Genomic DNA, 20,937 nt, shown 5'->3' with positions numbered 1-20,937 from the left:
CTTCGTGGAAAGAATAAAATATTTTATTAGTAATTTTTATGTTGATTATATGTTGAAAGAATAATATTTTAAATATATTGGATCAAAGTGTTTTTAAATTAATTTAACCTATTTTTATTTTTTTAAATATGACTACTAGAAAACTTTAAGTTACATGTGACTTTCATTATATTTCTTTTGGACAGTGCTAGTTTTATACAGTCATTTTATGTCTTTGCTCTTAAAGCAGAGGATTAGTAACCACCTTTAAGTTATAATTCAATTTTTAAGTGTAGTTTTTTTTCTCAAGTCAATTCTGTTGTAAACTGTTCTAGGGGTTAGATTAACATAAACTGAGGGAAAATTTTTTTTTTTTTTTTTTTTTTTGAGGCGGAGTCTCGCTCTGTCCTCCAGGCTGGAGTGCAGTGGCAGGATCTCGACTCATTGCAAGCTCCGCCTCCCAGGTTCACGCCATTCTCCTGCCTCAGCCTCCCAAGTAGCTGGGACTACAGGCGCCTGCCACCACGCCCAGCTAATTTTTTGCATTTTTAGTAGAGATGGAGTCTCACCATGTTAGCCAGGATGGTCTCGATCTCCTGACCTCGTGATCCGCCCGCCTCGGCCTCCCAAAGTGCTGGGACTGCAAGCGTAAGCCACCGTGCCTGGCCTGAGGGAAAAATTTTAATATTGTCCTCCTTTTTTCTTCAAATTTGAACTGAAAATTATGTTTTTTTAGAATTAGATCGGAATATAGTCTCTTTCTCATTTATTCGTTTGCACATTTTTCTCATTCAACAGCATCCATACAGTTCCTGTTTTATACCTATGTCTATACTGGCCCCTGAAGCCTACATAAATTAAGTGATAAATTCAGTAATACATACCATCAAATGCACACTTGAGATTAGCAAAATTTTTAAAACTATTAAAACTATGTATTAAAGCAAATTTGATAGACTATAGCAAAAAGATGTATTACATTTGATTATTCTCTTATTTGAAAAGTATACTTTTCTACATTTTCCTAGGTAACCCTGTTTCAGAACCATGGGCCCTCTGAAAGTTAAAATCACTCAGGAGGTCTCACTAGTTGCTCTGACAGCTTCTTCCTCCAGATAACAGGCTTTCCTCATCTCAAGGCACATTCCGAACTGCCGCCCAGTGGTTGAAACAGGAATAAACCAAAGAAAAACTCAACACTGTTCTCTTCCTTTCTCTAGGAAATTGTGCTTGTGGCATTTTCTCCCTGTTTCCATTACCCTAGGATAATCTTTCTTTCTTCTGCACATCAACACTCAGTGCAGAAGACAAGGGTTGTAATCTTTGTCCCCCTTTCTCACCTCCCTCTTGCCTAGTCACACTCACTAAATCTCTCAAGCCATGTCTTTATATATTTTGCTTTAAAAAAATACTCCCTAAGCACAGTAATGCATTTTGTTATCAAGGAATAGAAATGCAAATTTTGAGTGTGAAAATTTGATCTAGTAAACAAAAATCAACCTCTAAGACCCTTTTAATCTAAAATTGTTTTCAGAGTCTTTATGTCTTTTCAGATGTTCATCCCTTTTTGTTTGTTTGTTTGTTTTTTTGAAACATAGTCTTACTCTGTCACCCACGCTGGAATGCAATGGCACGAAATCAGCTCACTTCAACCTCTACCTCCCAGGTTGTCCTGCCTCAGCCTCCCTAGTAGCTGGGATTACAGGCATGCATCACCACACCCGGCTAATTTTTGTATTTAGTGGAGACCGGATTTTGCCACATTAGCCAGGCTGGTCTCGAACTTCTGACCTTAGGTGATCCACCTGCCTCAGCCTCCCAAAGTGCTGGGATTACAGGCATAAGCCACCGTGCCCGGCCTCATATGTTCATCCCTTTCTGATGAAACTGGTTGTTTTGTTTTATTTGGGTTTGTGGGAGGAGTTTTCCATTTAAAAATTTATTTACTAAATTAATGCATGCTTATTGTCAAAATTAAATTCTGAAGAGTATGCATGTAAAAGTTTTTTCCCTTAGCTCTCCATTTCATATGGTTTGATTTTTTTTAATCCTAATATTTTAAAGTAGAAACAGCAGTATATGTTTCTGAGGAAAGTGGTAGATTTGTATTTGTTTTATTATTATGTCTTATACATGCATAATTGATGTTCTTTTTATTTTAAAAAGTATTTAGTGGCCAGGCACAGTGGCTCACGCTGGTAATCCTAGCACTTTGGGAGGTCGAGACAGGAGGATTGCTTGAAGCCAGGAGTTCGAGACCAGCCTGAGCAACAAGGCCCCATCTCTACAGAAAGTTTTATAAATTAGCCGGGCATGGTGATATGTACCTAGAGTCCTAGCTAGTAGGGAAACTGAAGTGAGTGGGTCACTTGAGCCCAGGAGTTCAGGGCTGCAAGTGAGCTATGATCACACCACTGCATTCCAGCCTGGGCAACAGAGAGAGACTCTGTCTAAAAAAAAAAAAAAAAAAAGACTTTAACAAATTTACTAATGAGCATGTGCAATGGTACATATACCAAAAATAATCAGGACAAAAAAATTTGCAATGAAAAGTAAGCTTCCCTCCTACTTCTTCTACTTTAGGCTAGCAGTTTCTTTACCCCAAAGCAATAAGTATGTCTACATTTTTATGTCACTTTTCAGAAATTTTCTATGAATGTGCTTCCATTTTTTCATGTATAGAAGTTTGCTATATTTACTGGTTCCATTTATCAGTGTATTATAGTTTCTTTTTATATTAGGACATATAGATCTGCCTCATTCCCTTGAAAATTTTAAAGGTTACAGAATATTCCATTGTCCTTATCCTTTATGGATACCACATAATTTATGTAACCTGTCCCCAACAGGTAAACTTTAGTTTTTTTCCAGTCTTTGCTATTATATTCTTGAGTAAACATCCTTGTGCATGTATTTTGTCTACATGTATATCTATCTCTAGGATAAATTTTCAGGGATAGGATTGCCACATCAATGAATTTTAATTTTCAGAGATTTACCAAATTCTACTCCTGTCACTAGTGAGAGACTTGAATTTACATTTCTTCAACAGTTTGCATGCAAGATAAATACAAAACACAAATCCTTTGTTAAATTTATATGATCTGAACAATTACCAATATTGTAACAGTAATCTGTTTTCCATTGCCAGGTACATGTACCTGATAAAAAGATGAAGTATAATTCTATCTGTAATCATGAATTTTAACCTATATTTTGTTTATCTTACTCTGTATTGATTTTAGAAAGAAAACTAAGAATTACAGTTAAAAGTTTCTATTGGCATAGAAAAATAAGCATGAAAAGCAAATATTAACATTTTTTGCATTATATGTTAAAGAGAAAATGTGCATGGGTAAAAATCTGGCTGTTGTGTAATTGATACCATAACAGTTCTTTTTTTTTTTTTTCCAGGAAAAACTATAATTAAAACTCTGCCTAGTGTATGCAAAAGTCTAAGTAGCCCTGAAGTAGTAGTGAATTAATTGGTAGGAAATTTAAATTTTAAAAAAGTTCTCTTTTTACTTTAAACTACAGGTAAAACCATATAGTTTAGCTACCTACATGAAGAGTAAAACGTGACAGACTTTGGTTTCAATGTATAACCACTTGGACTAGTCATTCTCTTTCTCAAACAAGAATTGAGAGATCCTGCATATATTTGAGAAAAATAGTCTAAATATTGTCATTGAGAAATTATGGCAAGAGCAGATTTTCTGAAATAACATCATGAATTGATTTAATCTAATCTTGGGAGTAAAAATCTTTTGTTTTAATCTATGGAGTGCTGAGTTGTGACTTTGTCCTTTATGTCCATTTTTTCTGTAATCTTACATACATATTTCTCTAGAGCCTTAGTGAAACATACTTCTTTGAGCATGTCTTTAAAAAATGTTTTAAAAACATAATATTTATTTGCTTTTATAGATACAAAATCTTACCCTAATCAGTGTGGAGTTGCATGCTCGAACCAGACGAGACTTAGAACCGGATCCTGAATTTGACCCAATCTGTGCTTTGTTTTACTGCATCTCATCTGACACTCCACTGCCAAATACAGAAAAAACAGAACTCACGGGTGTAATAGTGATTGATAAAGACAAGACAGTTTTCAGTCAAGGTATTGTCCGTTTTTATTAATGATATACCTGCCCACTCTAGGAGGAACCTTGTAATGAGGAATTCCTATGCTGAAGATCCAATCTAAGCAAGCCTGAGGACTCTGTTCTAAAATGTTTGCTGAGATAGGAGTAGGAGATTGTGTATAACTTTGTCCTAGATGTATTATTCTTACTTGAATTAGTCAGAAGCAGCCAGGCACAGTGGTGCCTGCCTATAGTCCCAGCTACCTGGGAGGCTGGGCAACAGGATAGCTCGAGCCCAGGGGTTTGGGGCTATAGTGCACTGTGATTGTGCCTATAAATAGTCACTGCACTCCAGCCTGTGTAACATAGCAAGACCCCATTTATTTATTTATTTTTAAGTCAGAAGCAGTGTAATATAAAGATCTCAATATTTATAATTAGCTTATATAATTCATTCCAAGTATTATTTTATAAAAATAATTATTACTAATACAGAGTCCACATTATTATGTATCCCTAGATTAGGTGCACAGTCTTCCTTATGTATGCATATGCAAGTATTTTCTTGCTGATAAGAGAGTTTATCTTACTACTGTAAGTTAATGGTTCATAAGATACTTTTAAGATGTATTCTTACTTTGCTTATATCTCTTTATCTTTCTTTCTAAGTACATATACTTTTGGTTCAGAGGTTCTTCATACAGAATGCCATGTAAGGCATTTTATAAAATACCTACTGTCCCTCTGCAGCTTTCAGTAGTCACCATTACAAGTGAATTCAGTCCACTGAGGAGGAAGTCTTAGCACAGAATACAACCATATTAAGAATTTGCAATTTATTCAGTGATGTGCTTGAGCTGACACATACCCGCTCACAGCCAGTTCTTGGATTTTCATGAATTTTTCAAACTAGTTGCTGTCACTTTGGCAGTTGGAAATCAGCCATAGGGTCGGGGAGGGGTCCTTACATCATGAAATAGGCCAGCACTACAAATTAAGGCTTTCTTTTTTTTCCTACAGAGGTGGTGGTTAAACATTTTCATCATACCAGAGATTAAAATGTCCTGTGCTAAGCAAAGCTCTCCTGCTAGAAGAGTAAAGACAGAAACAAAGTAATACAGGTTCTTCACAAGTGATATGTTGTTTTCTTTTCTTTTTTTTTTTTTTTTGAGATGGAGTCTTGCTCTGTTGCCCAGGTTGGAGTGCAGTGGCATGATCTCAGCTCACTACAAGCTCCGCCTCATGGGTTCATGCCATTCTCTGGGTTCATGCCATTCTCCTGCCTCTGCCTCCCGAGTAGCTGGGACTACAGGCGCCCACCACCACACCCAGCTAATGTTTGTATTTTTTAGTAGAGACAGGGTTTCGCCATGTTAACCAGGATGGTCTTGATCTACTGACCTCATGATCCGCCCACCTCAGCCTCCCAAAGTGCTGGGATTACAGGCTTGAGCCACTGCACCCAGCCAGTGATATGTCATTTTCTAGGAAATTTTGTGAATGCAGTCTTTTCAGGAGAATAGCTGAAAATACAAAATTTGAATTTTCAGTTGTATGTTAAACTAAAAAATCTTTTGAGAGTTTTTTAAAGACATTGGGTTAATTATGTTTTACTTAGGGGATATTTTCTTAATTTGAAATATTTCAGTAGTACAATTTTACTTAAAAGTAAGGGATAATATTACTTTTATATGATGAAGGTATATTATTACATAATGTTATATATAATAGACATTTTGTTTATTTTTTAGATATCAGATATCAGACTCCATTACTTATTAGATCTGGAATTACAGGACTCGAAGTCACCTATGCTGCTGATGAGAAGGCGCTTTTTCATGAAATTGCAAATATAATAAAGAGGTATTGTTTTGTATTATCTGATTTTTCCAGTTTTTATTCAGAGCCGTTTCATGCTATTGCAGATAGTAGTGAAGATGAAAGTGAAGGTAGGAAGAAGACGAATCCCTTCCTATGGCCCTTGAAAGCAGAGTTACTCTTGGAAAAATTTTATATTCACTTCCCACCACCATCACTACTTTCATCAGACAAGATAGGAAAAGCAGTGTTCTGTTCTCAAGATTGAGGGACCAGTGAAAGACAAATATTTGTTTAGCCTCTAACTTCCCAGTTGTTCTTGAGGTTTGTTTTTCTATGGTGCTGAAATAATGGGGAACTGTATAAAGTTCCATTGTATTATTCATTAACTAGGTTTCTACCTTGGGAGCCAGCCACCATTTCAGTACCTTTTTTTTTTCTTAAGGTTTTCTGAGTTCTAAACAAGCCAATATTTTCAAAAAGCTTTGGGATGCATTCTGCATATAAATTTATCTGTTAATAAATGTTGGACTGTCTATTACATACTCTTGTGCACAGAGCTCCTTAAAAAATCTTCTTTTGACCATTTGGTAATTGGTCCTCAGACTGATAGTAGAATCTTGTCCAAGTTTATGAAAAAAAAAATTTTAACGAAAATATTTTAATTTAAAAATAAAATCATTAAGTGGATCATTTTGCATTTTCTCAAGAGTGTAACTCTTGGTAGCCATAGACTCTGTTATTAAATGCTTTACTTTGTAGAAACTTAAGGATTCTGCCCATTGCTAGGTTTAGGTTTTTAGATGTCTAAAGCAAGATAGAAAACACTCTTTGGATCCTGATGTACAGATAAAAGCTGTCCATGAGCATGTTGTTATACTCACCCTTTTTTGTTTTGCTTATATAGTTGAACTTTATCCTATAAAAACTAAATCAGTATTCTACACGAAAGATTAAGATGATATTCTACAGACTTGTCATCAGATTGATTCCCAGATGGGTTAACATAAACCGTTCTGAGAATTAGAAAACCAAAACATGTGTTTTCTACAAAACAAAATTAAATGACAGAGCATCAAAAATAGTATGCTACTACCCATGACTATGAAGGAAAAAAGAGTAAAGTATTTTTACTATTTATAGCACTGGTGACTAGGTAGATTCCCATCTATTTGAGTTTCATCATTGTCAGTCCTACCTTTTATCTTCTCACAGAGGTTGTCATCAACATGTCAGATGCTTTCAGTATCCACACTTCTTTTATTTCTGCAAGCAACTCAGAAAAAGAAATATGTAAGAGTTTCAGTCAGTACTATTTTGTGTACCAGCACATGTCCAGTAACATCCCTGGACTTGTATGCTTGCCTTTTCCTTGTTAGGTATATTCCCAACGATAGGGTTACCTACCAACATTGAGAAATGTGTCAGTCATTTGCAAGTACAACTTTCTTAAATGTCCATAAAATGAAATGTACTAGTAATTAAGGAAAAGGGGTAAACAAAACTGTCATAAAAGGAAAATGTTTAAATGTCAACTTTTCAGTTCTATAGTGTTCTTTATATATTTGTCCAAGCAACCCTGCAAAAAGATTGATTATTTCATTCTTTCACCCTATTTGTTGTGTACCTACTCAACACAGCCTTTGGAGTCAGCCAGCCCTGTGTTTCTGTCTTGAATAAGTTGCTTAACTCTCTCAACTTTGTTTTCCTAATCTGTAAGATGGGTAGATAATGCACATAAAACTCTTAAACTCGTGTCTGGTACATAGTGAGTACATAAATGTTAACTGTGTATAAGGGGCAGTGCTAGGTACGCTATAAAAATGAATAAAATATATCTTTATTTTGCATTTTAATACTTTCTCAATTGGCAAACACAAAAAGTAATATAAAGTGATATTAAACAAGCAAAACTTAATCTATAATCTTGTCACAATCGTTTTCCTCTTTCTGTATTTCCTTGGACTGTTTACTTTGCCCGGTCTCCCTAACTTAAATATAAACTATGATTCTTCCCTTTTCCTTTTCCCTAAATACTGTTACATTTATTTTACATCATATCCATTTAACCTCAGAATTCTTTTTCAAGATGATTCCTTCCCCTCCGTGCCCCTTGCCTCTACTAGAGTACCCTTATCTATCATGTGTGTAGATGGTAGTGAGTTATTTAAAATACTAACTGTGAGGCAGCTTCTTTCTACCTAAGCACATAAAACCATTTTCCTATTTCTTCTGCTTCTATTTTATTCACAGTTTTGGGTTGTTTTCACCACTAATCCCAACTACCCAACCTTGTTCTTTCTGTAACTTTCAGAAACCTGATAGAATGAATAAAACCCACTAGAAATTGAAGAACAAGTCATCAGGACCTTGTTATTGACTCCAAATGTTTTTAGAGAAGAAAAATGGAATCCTTTGGCTTTTGAACTTGAAAACAGGTGTTTTATCAGCTTTAAAAGAGTGTCTTAAGACTGAACAGCCTCCAGGTCAAAAAATAAATATATGTAATATATCTGAAAAATATGCCTGAAACAACTTCACAATTCTTCCAAAGGGACAAAATCTGTGAAATAAATCTAAGAAGAGAAGCACAGGCTAACTTTTTTCAGCAGTCATTTCTGAGCTATAGCAGTTTATAAAATAGACAACTTTTAATTGAAACAGTTATTTTCAATGCATTATTTTTTGGAAAAAAAGTGTACTTAGCTCCATTAGTTGCCACAACAGAACAAATAGCTGACTGGAATAAGTTCTTGCAATAACAAGATGTTGCATAAATGAGAACGATTCAGATGAAGAAATTAGAACTGTCTTTATAATGTTTAAAACAGAAGGTCTGTGTAATCATCTGGCATCCTCTTCATGTTGTAACTGTGTAACTGTGTGATATATAACTATGTGATGTGTGATAGGTAACTATGTGATAGGAACTCCAGGAATCTTCCAAATTCTTAAGATCAAGGTCAACTGTGGCCACATTGTAATGCCTGTTCTGAGCCACTCTGAGTACTTGGCAGTTAACTGTGTGGGTTCTGTTGTGTGTGTATGAGAATTCTTCAACTCTGCGACCCCTGGTGATCCTTAGAGCCACTTGATACTTCTGCCCCAATTCTCAAATGTGGCCATTCATTACACAGTTAGTTTTAAAGGGAGACACACTGGACAAGTAGATAGTCTATCTTTGGACTAAGAAGAGTTTAATGAAAGAGATGAAGTCAGTATCAAAGAGTTGCTTAAGGGTTTGGGTGTTATGTTGGAAGACTAAACAGAAAGAGTATTGGGATATTTCTCCTTGCTTGAGTGCCCTGGGATCTTTCTGGATATTCATGCCATTGTTGCTTATTTCCTTGCTTCAGTAGCTGTTTATTAAATTAAGCCATTTTCTCAGAAGTGTCAACCCTATTTATGTAGAGAAAAGCACATAAATAATATGTTTAATATCTTTTTCTCCTAACAAGCTTGAAGGCTGCTCAGCAAGTCTGTGGTATAACAGTGGATCATGAACAGATCACCAGAAAATTAAAATTTATGCTACAGAATGTACTTTCATAGGGCCTTTAGGGAATAGGAAATTTGCAAGTATGCTGTTGCAGAAGTTTGAACCTAGTTCTTTTGACATCAGCCACTTAAATACTCCAGAATTAAAATCAGAAAACATCTATTGTGACATTCCGATTGTTATTGACTAGGTAAAAACGAAAGCCATTCAATACCCATTTTTAGAAGACAGCTATGGAATTATGATAAAACATTAACATATTGGTTCTAATAGCAGATCTGGTGATCTGGTCATGATCCATTGTTATGCCAGACTTGCAGAGTAGCCATAGATAGCTTGTATCAGTAAATTAATGTAGTCTAATACTGTAGACATTGGCTGAGGCTTAGGGTATTAAATGCTTTAAATTGGACAGGCTGCACATCTCACAATTCAGTGTTTCATGAGTGGTTATGTAAAACTCAACGATTTCAATTTCTGTGATATTTCACTTGGCCTTTTGGCATTTATAAAGAACAAGCTAATGCTACTATTTGATAGAGCTACTTACTGTAGTTTTTGCTGTCAAAACTTGTAATTAGTTCCTCTCTCCCCCACACAATTTTCCACTCAAGATAAATTTTCATATTTATAACTAAACATTTCTCTATGGTGGTCACAACATGGAGGTTCTAAGAGGAGCCACAAAGAGGCTCCTTCTGGATTAGACACAGGTTGTCGGTTCAGTTTTGCCAGTGCAGCTCTGACCACAAGGAGCACATTTTCCTTCTAGATTCTGATGTTTACTTTCCCCACCTTAATCCCACCTCTATTAATATTTCATTCTTCCATTAAGTTGAATCACCATCCTTTTAAATTTAAAGGACAAACTTGTCATTACTTAGGCCTTATTTTGTATGAGAACCAAGTCATTATTAAAATTAAGTGAGAAAAGAAGGCATTTTCACTTTTTTTTTCTCAGCATTAAAACTGTTTAAGGGCAGTATAGATTAGAAGGGTAGATAAGTGGCAACAGGAATGACCTAGGGATCTTTTTCAAAATACCATACCTACATACACCCTCACACTTCACCTTCCTCTGCCCACATTATATTCTCACTTGTACCTTTACTCATATACTTCGGTGGTAATGGCCTGCCTTCCACCACAATTTCCATCACCCTCGTTTCCCACGTGTATCAAACAAATACACAGTCTAAGTAAAAACTCTGCTTACTTTACAAAAGTAGCATCAAATTGCCTATAATCCCAGCACTTTGGGAGGCTGAGGCAGGCAGATCACTGGAAGTCAGGAATTTGAGACCAACCTGATCAACGTAGTGAAACCTCGGCTCTACTAAAAATACAAAAAATTAGCCAAACTTGGTGTGGGGCACCTGTAATCCCAGCTACTTGGGAAGCTGAGGCGGGAGAATCGTTTGAACCTAGGAAGCAGAGGTTGCAGTAAGTTAACATCATGCCACTGCAATCCAGCCTGGACAACAGAGTGAGACTCCATCTCAAAAAAATAAAAGAAAGAAACAAAGAAGCTTTAAATCAAGTACTCTCAACCCTCCATCTCTTTCTGTGTAAAAACTCTGTAGGTACCACTATATCATCCCTTCTCAATCTGGGAACCATTAGAGAACACAGGTTTTTATTTTCATACCTTACATCATGAAGAAACAATTACTCTGGTTAAAGGTTCAAATGTATGGTACTTATATAACTTTTTAATTCCTGTTTTAGGTATGATCCTGATATTCTGCTAGGATATGAGATTCAGATGCATTCCTGGGGTTACCTCTTACAAAGGGCTGCCGCTTTAAGTGTTGACTTATGTCAGATGATCTCTCGGGTACCAGGTATATATCATTGTGAATGTTTTGTCATTCAACTACAGAGCAAATTATGAAGGAAATAAAGACAAAATGTTAAAGGGTACTTGCGTTCTAGCCCAATTTTTAGTATTAAGTTGTGTAAGTTTTAGATACAGCATAACTCCATTGCAGAAAAAATTAACAATAAAATAAAAATATTCTAGTCTCACTACTATATATACTGTTAGTATAATTGTTGGGTTTTTTCCTTTCAGTCAGTTTTCATATACATATGTAGTGGTTTTTAAATAATCATACCATGTATTCCATTTTTATTATGCTTCCTTCATCTAATGTCTTACCACACATATTTTCTGCATTATGAAATAGTCTTCATAATTATTATGAAGCTACATAGCATTTCTTTGACTTGTTGTACCATAATTTTATTGTGTGCCTGGCTCTGTTTTTTTTGAATCCATTTTGTTGGTGAAGAAGGGCAGGATGGGTTGAAGAACGCTAATAGTTAACTAATCGTTGATTTTATTTGGATATCAGGCTAAAATATTGCAGAAATTTTGAAACCCATTCCCCAAAGTTTGATTCTTACTGGAAAAGGGAGTAATAATATTCATACCAAAATTATTTGTAGTTTATAATACATTTTTTAAAACTAGATTTTCTTTATAAACATGGGATTTTTAATAAATTTGTTCCCGAGGGTTCCCACAAGTCTAACTAAAACAAAGTAGTGTATACTTGGGAAAAGTTAAAGCTGGAAGATTCCAAGACAGTAAAGTTTTTTAACTTTGCAAAAAAATTGGAATAAAAAGATCAGGTGCAGTGGCTCACACCTGTAATCCCAACACTTTGGGAGCCCAAGGTGGGAGACTTGCTTGAGCCCTGGAGTTCAAAAGTAGCCCAGGCAACAAAGTGAGACCCCATTTCTACCAAAAAAAAAAAAAAAAAAAGTGTGATAGCATGTGCCTGTAGTCCCAGCTACTCAGGAGACTGAGGTGAAACAATCGCTTGAGCCCACGAGTTTAAGGCTGCAGTGAGCTATGATCGTACCACTGCACCCAAGCTTGGGCAATAGAACAAGACAAAAAGGGAGCGGGGGACAGAGATGCTTTAAGTTTAGCTTTTCATTGCATGAATTTTTGTGTAGCTTGTGTGTCCTTGGCATGATAGGAATAGTGGTATATCTTTTTTTTTTCAACATCTTTTTTGGGATAGGTTTTAAATATCCTTGCCTCAGTTTATTCATCTATAAAATAGGGACAATAGAACTTATTTCATAGGGTGATTGTGAGGAACTTAAAACAGTATCAGAGTATATGTTATATTGTTTGCTAAATGAAAAACAAACTTTTAAACATTATCTCTTTAAAATAAAGAGAATTGGGTGGTTGTACATGGTCGTTTGATTCAGGTAATCCTAGTTTAGAATACTAGTTTTCTTACTGTAAGATCTTGGGCAAAATATAACATTTCTGAGTAGAATTTTCTGTAATACAAAATGAAAATTTTACTAACTTTTAAGTGGTTGTGTTAAAATAAAGGAAGTAATGTTTGTATTAAAATAAATGATGTTGGTAAAATTCTTAGAACATAATAAACATTCAATATGGTAAATATTTTTATTATTCTGGAACCTTTAATCATCAACATTCACATATACGTAGTGTTATATAGAAGAGACACATTTTAACTTATATTCTAGGTAAAATTCACCTCCTAAGAAACTAGACTCACAACTCTATTTGCTATGAGGAACTCTTCATCTAGTTCTCCATATGCCTTCTTCTAGTTCTCCATATGCATTCAAGAGAATTTCATCCTGAATATGAACATGATGTCAACAAATTTTCGGAGAATCGTTTAGGTTAAAAATTGAACTATTTTTTTTTTCCAAGAAATTACCAGATTAACTGTGGACCTTTCTCATGCTAAAACCAAGCAAATGTTAGCATTAGGTGTTTATAAAGGTAGCATCAGGCAAGGCATGATGTACCTGTAGTCCCAGCTGTTTGAGCAGCTGAGGCGGGGGGATTGGTTTTTTTTTGGATATCAGGCTAAAAATATTGCAGAAATTTTGAAACCCATTCCCCAGAGTTTGATTCTGACTGGAAAAGGGAGTAATAATATTCATACCAAAATTATTTGTAGTTTATAATGCCAGGAGTTTAAGGCTGCAGTGTGCTATGATTGCACCTGTGGCTAGCCACTGCAGTCAACCTGGCAACATAGTTGTCTCTTTTAAAAAACAAAGAGAAAAGGTAGTGCCAAAAATTACTAAATTTAAAGAAAAAAGTGTTTCTTATTTAAATATAGAAAGAAAGAGGGAGGGAGAGACTTCAGGTAAACAAAATTTTTTCATCCATTGTGACTTATATTTCATCCTTAATGTTTATTCTCATTTTCCTTGGCATAATTTTATTGAAAGTTGTTTTCTGTGAGCCCTGATACAATCTGTTTTCATTTCTATAGATGACAAAATTGAGAACAGATTTGCAGCTGAAAGAGATGAGTATGGATCATATACAATGAGTGAGATAAATATTGTTGGCCGAATTACACTAAATCTTTGGAGAATCATGAGAAATGAGGTAGGTGATTTATCCAAAATGTTGTTTGGAAATAAGATATTCGGTCAAAATAATGATTTAATCATTATAGAGTATTAGTAAGATTTACTATATAGCTTATGCGTTTGTCAATTACTATTATACTTAAGTAGAGTTAAAATAGTACTTTCTAAAATGCAAAACTACAGAGGTATTAGACTTTAATGTTTCAGGTGAGTTTTATTTTTTTTTCTTTGTGTCTGAGGTAGCAATAATTAGAAAGGTCTAAACTATAATAAAATATTGGGGCCAGGCACGGTGCTCACACCTGTAATCTCAGCACTTTGGGAGGCCCCGGGAGGGGCATCCCTTGAGCCCAGGAGCTCCAGACCAGCCTGAGCAACATGGCAAGACCCTGTCTCTACAAATAATAGCTAAAAAAATTAGCTGGATATGGAGGCGCATGCCTATGGTCCCAGCTACTTGGGAGGCTGAGGTGGGAGAACCATTTGAGCTCAGGCAGCTAAGGTTGCAGTGAGCCGTGATCATGCCACTGCACTCAAGCCTGGGTGACAGAGCGAGACCCTGTCTCAAAATAAAATAAAATATTGTGTTGTACACGTTGAATATTGTCTGATTTCACCGTCTTGTTTTTTTTTTTTTTTTTTTTTTTTTTCATTTTTGCACTTAAAGCCGGATGAATTCAGCTTGGCCTCGTTGATTTATTATAGTAAGAAAAATTTAGTCTAGAAATAGGAAGGAGCTTCTCAAACGAACTATATTTAAATACTGGGTCAGATTAATGAGATAAATTAAAGAGACAGTACTTTGAAATAGTTAATAATTAAGGCTTTGGGGCTCAGATAAGGATTTTAGTAGAGTAATTTCAATGAACTATCACATTAATTTGCATTCACTTAAAAAAGAATTATTTCACAGAAAAAAAGTAAGATCATGGAATTTTCCTGGATAATATTTGCATCCTTGAAGTTACCCAATTTCTCTTATTTGAAATGTAAAAAAGCCATACATAGTGGCTCACACCTGTAATCCCGACTCTTGGGAAGGCCACGGCAGGAGGGGTTAGCTTGAGGCCAGGAGTTCAATCAAGACCATCTTGGGTAACATAGCGAGACCTTGTCTCTATTAAAAATAAAAAATAAACAATTAGGTTGGGCACGGTGGCTCATACCTGTAATCCCAGCACTTTGGGAGGCCAAGCAGGGTGGATCACTTGAGCCCAGGATTTGAGACTAGCCTGGGCAACACGGCAAAACCCCGTCTTTACCAAAAAATACAAGTTAGCCATGTATGGTAGCGTGTGCCTAGTGTGTAGCCAGGCAGCAGCTACTTGGAAGGCTGAGGTGGGAGGATCACTTGATCCTGAGAGCCAATGGCACACACATATAGTCCCAGCTTCTCAGGAGGCTCAGCCAGGAGGACCTTTTGAGGCCAGGAATTCAAAGCTGCAGTGCTCTGTTATATTATACCTCAGAGGCAGCGTTGCAGTGAACTGAGATTACACCACCACATTTCAGCCTGGGTGACAGAGCTAGAGCCTATCTCAAAAAAGACAAAACAGAAACAAAGATACCTAGTATAAATTGGTCTATTCTTAGACTTTGGACTTTGGATAGTATCAACTAAAATGTTTATATTTCAAAGAAAGCTAATTCTACAGTTGCTTCTGCTCTTTGAAATTACTTTCTCTTTAGACACTTTCTGTTATATACTTATTATTCACTATTATCTTAGCTCTTTGGATTTATATAAAACGTTTGACTTTCTAAGCTGCCATATGCAATATACAACATGACTCTGCTTGAGAATAATTTTATCTTGTTGTGTTGTTCTTAAAATAATAAAAGAGTGTGAGTCCCCAATGATTTAAAGTAATTTCTAGTGATACAGCATAGGATATAGGAGATACAGAGATTGTAATGTATTTGGTGTGTATGTTTCATTTTATATATGTGTGTGCGTATATATATAATATATATTTTTTTTTTTTTTTTTTTTTAATTTCGGTTTGTTTTGAGATGGAGCTCTCGCCTCTGTTACCCAGGGTGCGAGTGCCAGTGCGCTGCAGTCTCGCGCTCACTGGCACCTCCGCCTCCGCGGGTTCAAGCGATTCTCCTGTCTCAGCCTCCCGAGTAGCTAGGATTACAGGTGCCCGAACCACACCTGGCTAATTTTTGTATTTTTAGTAGAGACAGGGTTTTTCCTTGTTGGCCAGCCTGGTCACAAACTTAATGACTTCAGGTGATCTGCCCACCTCGGCCTCCCAAAATGCTGGGATTACAGGCATGAGCCACTGCCCCGGCCTCATATGTATTTTAATCTATAGTCTGATATTGCTTGAGATGAACACATACTTTAAGTGTATAAACACAAAAGTAAATTATTGAATCCTAGTTTCAGGGGTCTTTTCATCCCTGTATATCCACTAGTAGCTTAAAATCGCAAATTAGAGAACATATATTTTTTTCAAAGTTTAGGGCCTTGTCTAGTCCTCACTGAAAATTCAGGGTCATATGTTTTCTCTCATTTAGGATGAATATATAATATCTCTGATCTTTATACAAATGTGGGAAACAACTATCAGAAAGTTATGAGCTGGATAATTTACCTGTTTTATAAAATTTGGAACTGGGTACAGTGGCACACACATATAGTCCCAGCTACTTAGGAGACTCAGGTGGGAGGACGTTTTGGGGTCAGGAATTCAAGGCTGTAGTGTACTGTTTATTATGCCTGTGAATAGCCACTGTACTCTAGCCTGGGAGATAAAGCAGGACCCCATCTCTTAAAATAATAGTAATAATAAATTTTGTTTGTTTTTTAATATACAGGTACTAAATTTATTTTTCCTACTTTACTTTGAACATAGAACTCCTGCAGTTTCCTTATGGACTTTGAATTCATAGTGACAAACAAAATACCTCTTAAATAGTAATGCTTATTAGATATTTGTTGACTGCTTAAATGACAATAAATGGCTCTCCCCCAGACAATTACACTTAGAGGCCTTCTGGATGTCAACTCAGTCTAGGCTTTTCAAGAATTTGCCAAGTGGGTTGGAAACAGACTTGATTCAATTCAATAAATATTTACTGATTGCCATCTCTAGTGCACTGGTTGAGGGGCCTGGGTTTAAATAAAGTAAGAGTATAGTAACAGACAGGAAGGCAGAATATATGGGTATGGATGTTGGTAGGTAGCGATATGGCAGTGAGAATCTGTGGAAGTTCTCTTGTGATTCATTTTCTCAGTAAAATAGGAATTACTGTTCTTAGCTGAAACTGAGAATTGTGCAGAGGCTTTTGGGGTTTGAGGAGAGATAAGTTTGAAATAGTTACTAGGAGAATTTGAGAGAAAATATAAACACTGGGCCACATTAAGAGTCTATTTGATATTTGGGCTAGGAAATTAAAGTGATATACCCACCAGCTATGTTTAAATTCACAGATTCAAGTTAGATTTGACCATCACTCACAAATGGTTATGGATTTACCTAAAAAAAAAATAAAAAGAAGCAGCAGCAGAAGCAGGAGAGGGACAAGGGAATGAATGGTACATGCAGGGGAATGATTACCATGATTGACTATGAAATTTAAACTAAATAAGGAGCAGAGAGGTCAGAGCACCAAGGGGAGTAAGCTGGAAGCACAGGAGATGATGGCCAGAGAATGGGATGCATGAGATTTTGGAGGGAGTACACCTATTGATAGATCCTGGGGTATGATTATGGGAGTGGGTAGCGTAGGTAGGATGGAGGACAAAATCATTAGAGAAAAGGAGTCAAGGAGTATCTTTGTTTTCTTCCCACATAATTGTTACACTTACTGCATATAAAATAACAGCAGTCTTTTTCCTTTAAAATTCAAATAGATATAGTGCCATTCACCTCTGGAATGTAGTACTGCAGAGGAGAAATCTAAGGTCCAGCTAATTATATCTTTGATTATTGCTCCTGTCTCCATATTAAGCTTTCCTTTAGGAACCTAATTATATATTAACATTCTGTTCTCTGTTCCCCATATCTTCCCTCTTCTCATTTTCATCTTTTCATTCTCTTTATCTGCATGTTGAGACATTTCCATATTCCTAACTTGACTTTTAGTAGAACTATTCTGCTATTATCTTCTTTCAATATGGGTTTTTTCATTCTGTTAGTGATTTTATAGTCCTTCCTCATTTAATCTTGTGGCATTTTCCTCGTTCTATTACTCTCTACCTTTTTACAACCTATGAGGGGCATCTGTGTATATGTATACATACACAAGTACATGCACACACTGTGAAGTATGCTGCATTGTAGTGCCATTGTTCTGAAGATTGACAGAAATTGTAGATAAAGTAAGACCAATTTGGGTCACTGCACTGAGATAAGATTAAGATTCAGTCCCTATTTTGTACCTCCTGGATCACATGAGTGGAAAAGAAAGTAATTTAAAATTATAATGTAATATACAGTTGTGAAGTGCTGTTTGAACTATTTCTCACAATCCCAAGTTGACCTAAGAATGGGGACTACTGGTTCCTTAATTTCCATTTTGCATTGAAATACCAGCCGTTGTCTAGATTGCTTTTGTCTTGTAGATATTTCAGAGAAATCATCTAGCTGAAAGTACATATTTATTAATTTGGGCCCTTTTGCAGGATCTTTTACTCATTAACACAGCTTTCACTTACATATTTTGAAGATGGGAAGACATTTCTGACATTTTAATATTTTGCTTTTGGAATGAAATTGAGTGTCTCTATAATGCCTGGTATAGTGGGGTCTAGTAACTAATGTAATTATTGGGAGGAGAATGCCTGCCTTTAACTAGATAACTTATCCTCAAATCTGTGGAATCCCATTAATCAGCATGTCATCAAGAACCAAAAAGTAAGTATGGAAAGAACAAAAAATTAATTTGCTTGACAATGCTTCTGTCAATATGCATATTATCATAGAGTATAAAAATGGTAAGAACTAGGATCTCTTAAAATAAGTCTTATATTACCAAGTTGAATCTCATCAGGTCTGTTTTCTCTAATTAATTTTCCAATTTGTTATGAACATTTCTGTCCAGTAGGCTCTACATAGTTTTGAATTATGATTCAGTTGTACCACACATCAATTTTACAAGTAGCTTTAATATCTACTATGAAAAGGTTAAAGTGATATTAGTATCTTTTAGAACCACATTTGCTACACAAACGTAAGCATTATTATAATGATGTCTTGCCTTTTTGTTTTAGGTGGCTCTAACTAACTACACCTTTGAAAATGTGAGCTTTCATGTTCTTCATCAGCGTTTTCCCCTCTTTACCTTTCGAGTTTTGTCAGATTGGTTTGATAACAAGACAGATCTCTACAGGTACTGTTTTATAACTCTGAAGAAGATAATATAAAATCATCATTGAGATGTAATTTATATGTAATAAAATACACACATTTAAAGTGTATTGTTCAGGCCGGTTGTGGTGGCTTAGATCTGTAATCCTAGCACGTTGGGAGGCCGAGGCAGGCGTGTCACCTGACGTCAGGGGTTCGAGACCAGCCTGGTCAACATGGCAAAACCCCATCTCTACTAAAAATACAAAAATTGGCCAGGTTTGGTGATGCATGCCTGTAATCCCAGCTACTCAGGAGGCTAAGGTAGGAGAATCACTTGAACCTGGGAGGCAGAGGTTGCAGTGAGCCGAGATCTGCCTCTGCACTCTAGCCTGGGCGACAGAGTAAGACTCGTCTCAAAAAATATATAAATAAATGAAATGTATTGTTCAATGACTTTGAAAAATGCATTTATCTTGTAATCATTACTCCAGTCACGATAAGGAGCATATCTGACACCCAGAAGATTCCCTTGTACAGCTTTGCAGTCATCCTACCCATCCCCTAATCATTTAGATAATTACTAGCTGGATTTCTGTTACTGTAGGTTAGTTTTGCCAATTCTAGTACTTCATATTAATGAAAATATTCATAATGAACTTTGGCTTTGAAGAAACTCAAAAAACATACTGTTTTCTGAGATTTTCCCTGTTGCATGGTTTGTTCATTCTTATTGTTAGATGTATTCAATTATATGAATATAACTTACCCACTCGTTGATGGACATTTGGGTTGTTTCTAGTTTGAGGCTGTTATGAATAAAACTGCAGTAAAGATCTGCATAAAGTCATCGTGTGAACATACATTTTCATATCTCTTAGGAGTAGAATTGCTGGGTCATATGGCTATTGTGTGTTAATATTTTAAGAAACTTAATCTGTTTTCTTTGGCAAGTCTGTCGGCAAACATTATCTCAGCCCTTGTTTGTATGAAAATGTCTTTATTTCACCCTTATTTTTGAAGGATAATTTCTCAGTCTCAGTTGCGTTTTTTTCTTTCACCACTCTAAAGATTTTGTTCCCTTTTCTTTCAGCCTCTCTTTTTGCTGATGAGAAATCAACAGTTATTCTCATTTTTCCAGTATTTGTGATTCGTTTTCTTTCCAAAGTCAGATTTAATGAGTGGCTGACCGATGTTGCTTATGACTCTCTGCAAGGTTTACAGTGGAGGCAGGGGGAGTTTCTCAGTTCTCCTGTCTAACCTCAGTCTTTGGATCTTCCTGTTCTTCTGGGGTTTGCTCAGCACTCCTGCTCTTCCCACAGTGGCAATAGACCTCTGCTTTGTACCACTGCCAGGTCCTGGGCCCAAGTAAACTTCCTGACTCTCCCCCTGGGGCAGATAGCATTTTCTTCTACTCCTTTCTCAATGACACTATTCCTTTGCCTGGAATCTATGACAGGAAGTTTTCCTGCCCCTTTTCCAGTTGCTTATTACGTAGTTCAAAGCCTGTGGTTGGAACAGGCAAGTATACCAGGCCCAAGGTGTTCCTAAGCTTCTCCAACCTGATGTGGGATTCAGTCTCCAAACTCTGTCGTCTGTACATATTGTCAGTATTTGGTTTTAAGTTTTATCTAGAGTAGGCCTTTCTGTAGGGCAAAGGCCTCTTTTTTCTGGGCTCACAACTGAATGGCAAGGTTGTTAACAAGGGGGTGATGAGGTCTCCACTCTGGCATTGGTGAGCTTCCAACCCCAGCACTATCTGACCATTTCTGCCCACACTCAACCCCCAGTGAGCTGCTCTCTATTCAGCCTCATGTAGTTTCATCCTGCTGGTTTTCAGGACAGCCTTGAGCTGTCACTCATA

General features: G+C 36.2%; 1 protein-coding gene across 1 annotated transcript in view; it reads left to right on the top strand.

Annotated features, from left to right (window-relative positions):
• Positions 1–20,937, top strand: part of REV3L (REV3 like, DNA directed polymerase zeta catalytic subunit) — a 189,596-nt gene that overhangs the window by 121,227 nt on the left and 47,432 nt on the right. The window contains 5 exon segments of the mRNA XM_017847095.1: positions 3,907–4,099; positions 5,816–5,927; positions 11,110–11,225; positions 13,671–13,789; positions 18,998–19,116. Of these exon segments, the coding sequence (XP_017702584.1) occupies positions 3,907–4,099; positions 5,816–5,927; positions 11,110–11,225; positions 13,671–13,789; positions 18,998–19,116 (659 nt within the window).

The sequence above is a fragment of the Rhinopithecus bieti genome, unplaced genomic scaffold (assembly GCF_001698545.2).
Source record: "Rhinopithecus bieti isolate Rb0 unplaced genomic scaffold, ASM169854v2 scaffold_26504, whole genome shotgun sequence".
Lineage (NCBI taxonomy): Eukaryota > Metazoa > Chordata > Mammalia > Primates > Cercopithecidae > Rhinopithecus > Rhinopithecus bieti.
The sequence above is the reverse complement of the archived record's forward strand: the minus strand, read 5'-3'. Positions and strand labels throughout refer to the sequence as shown.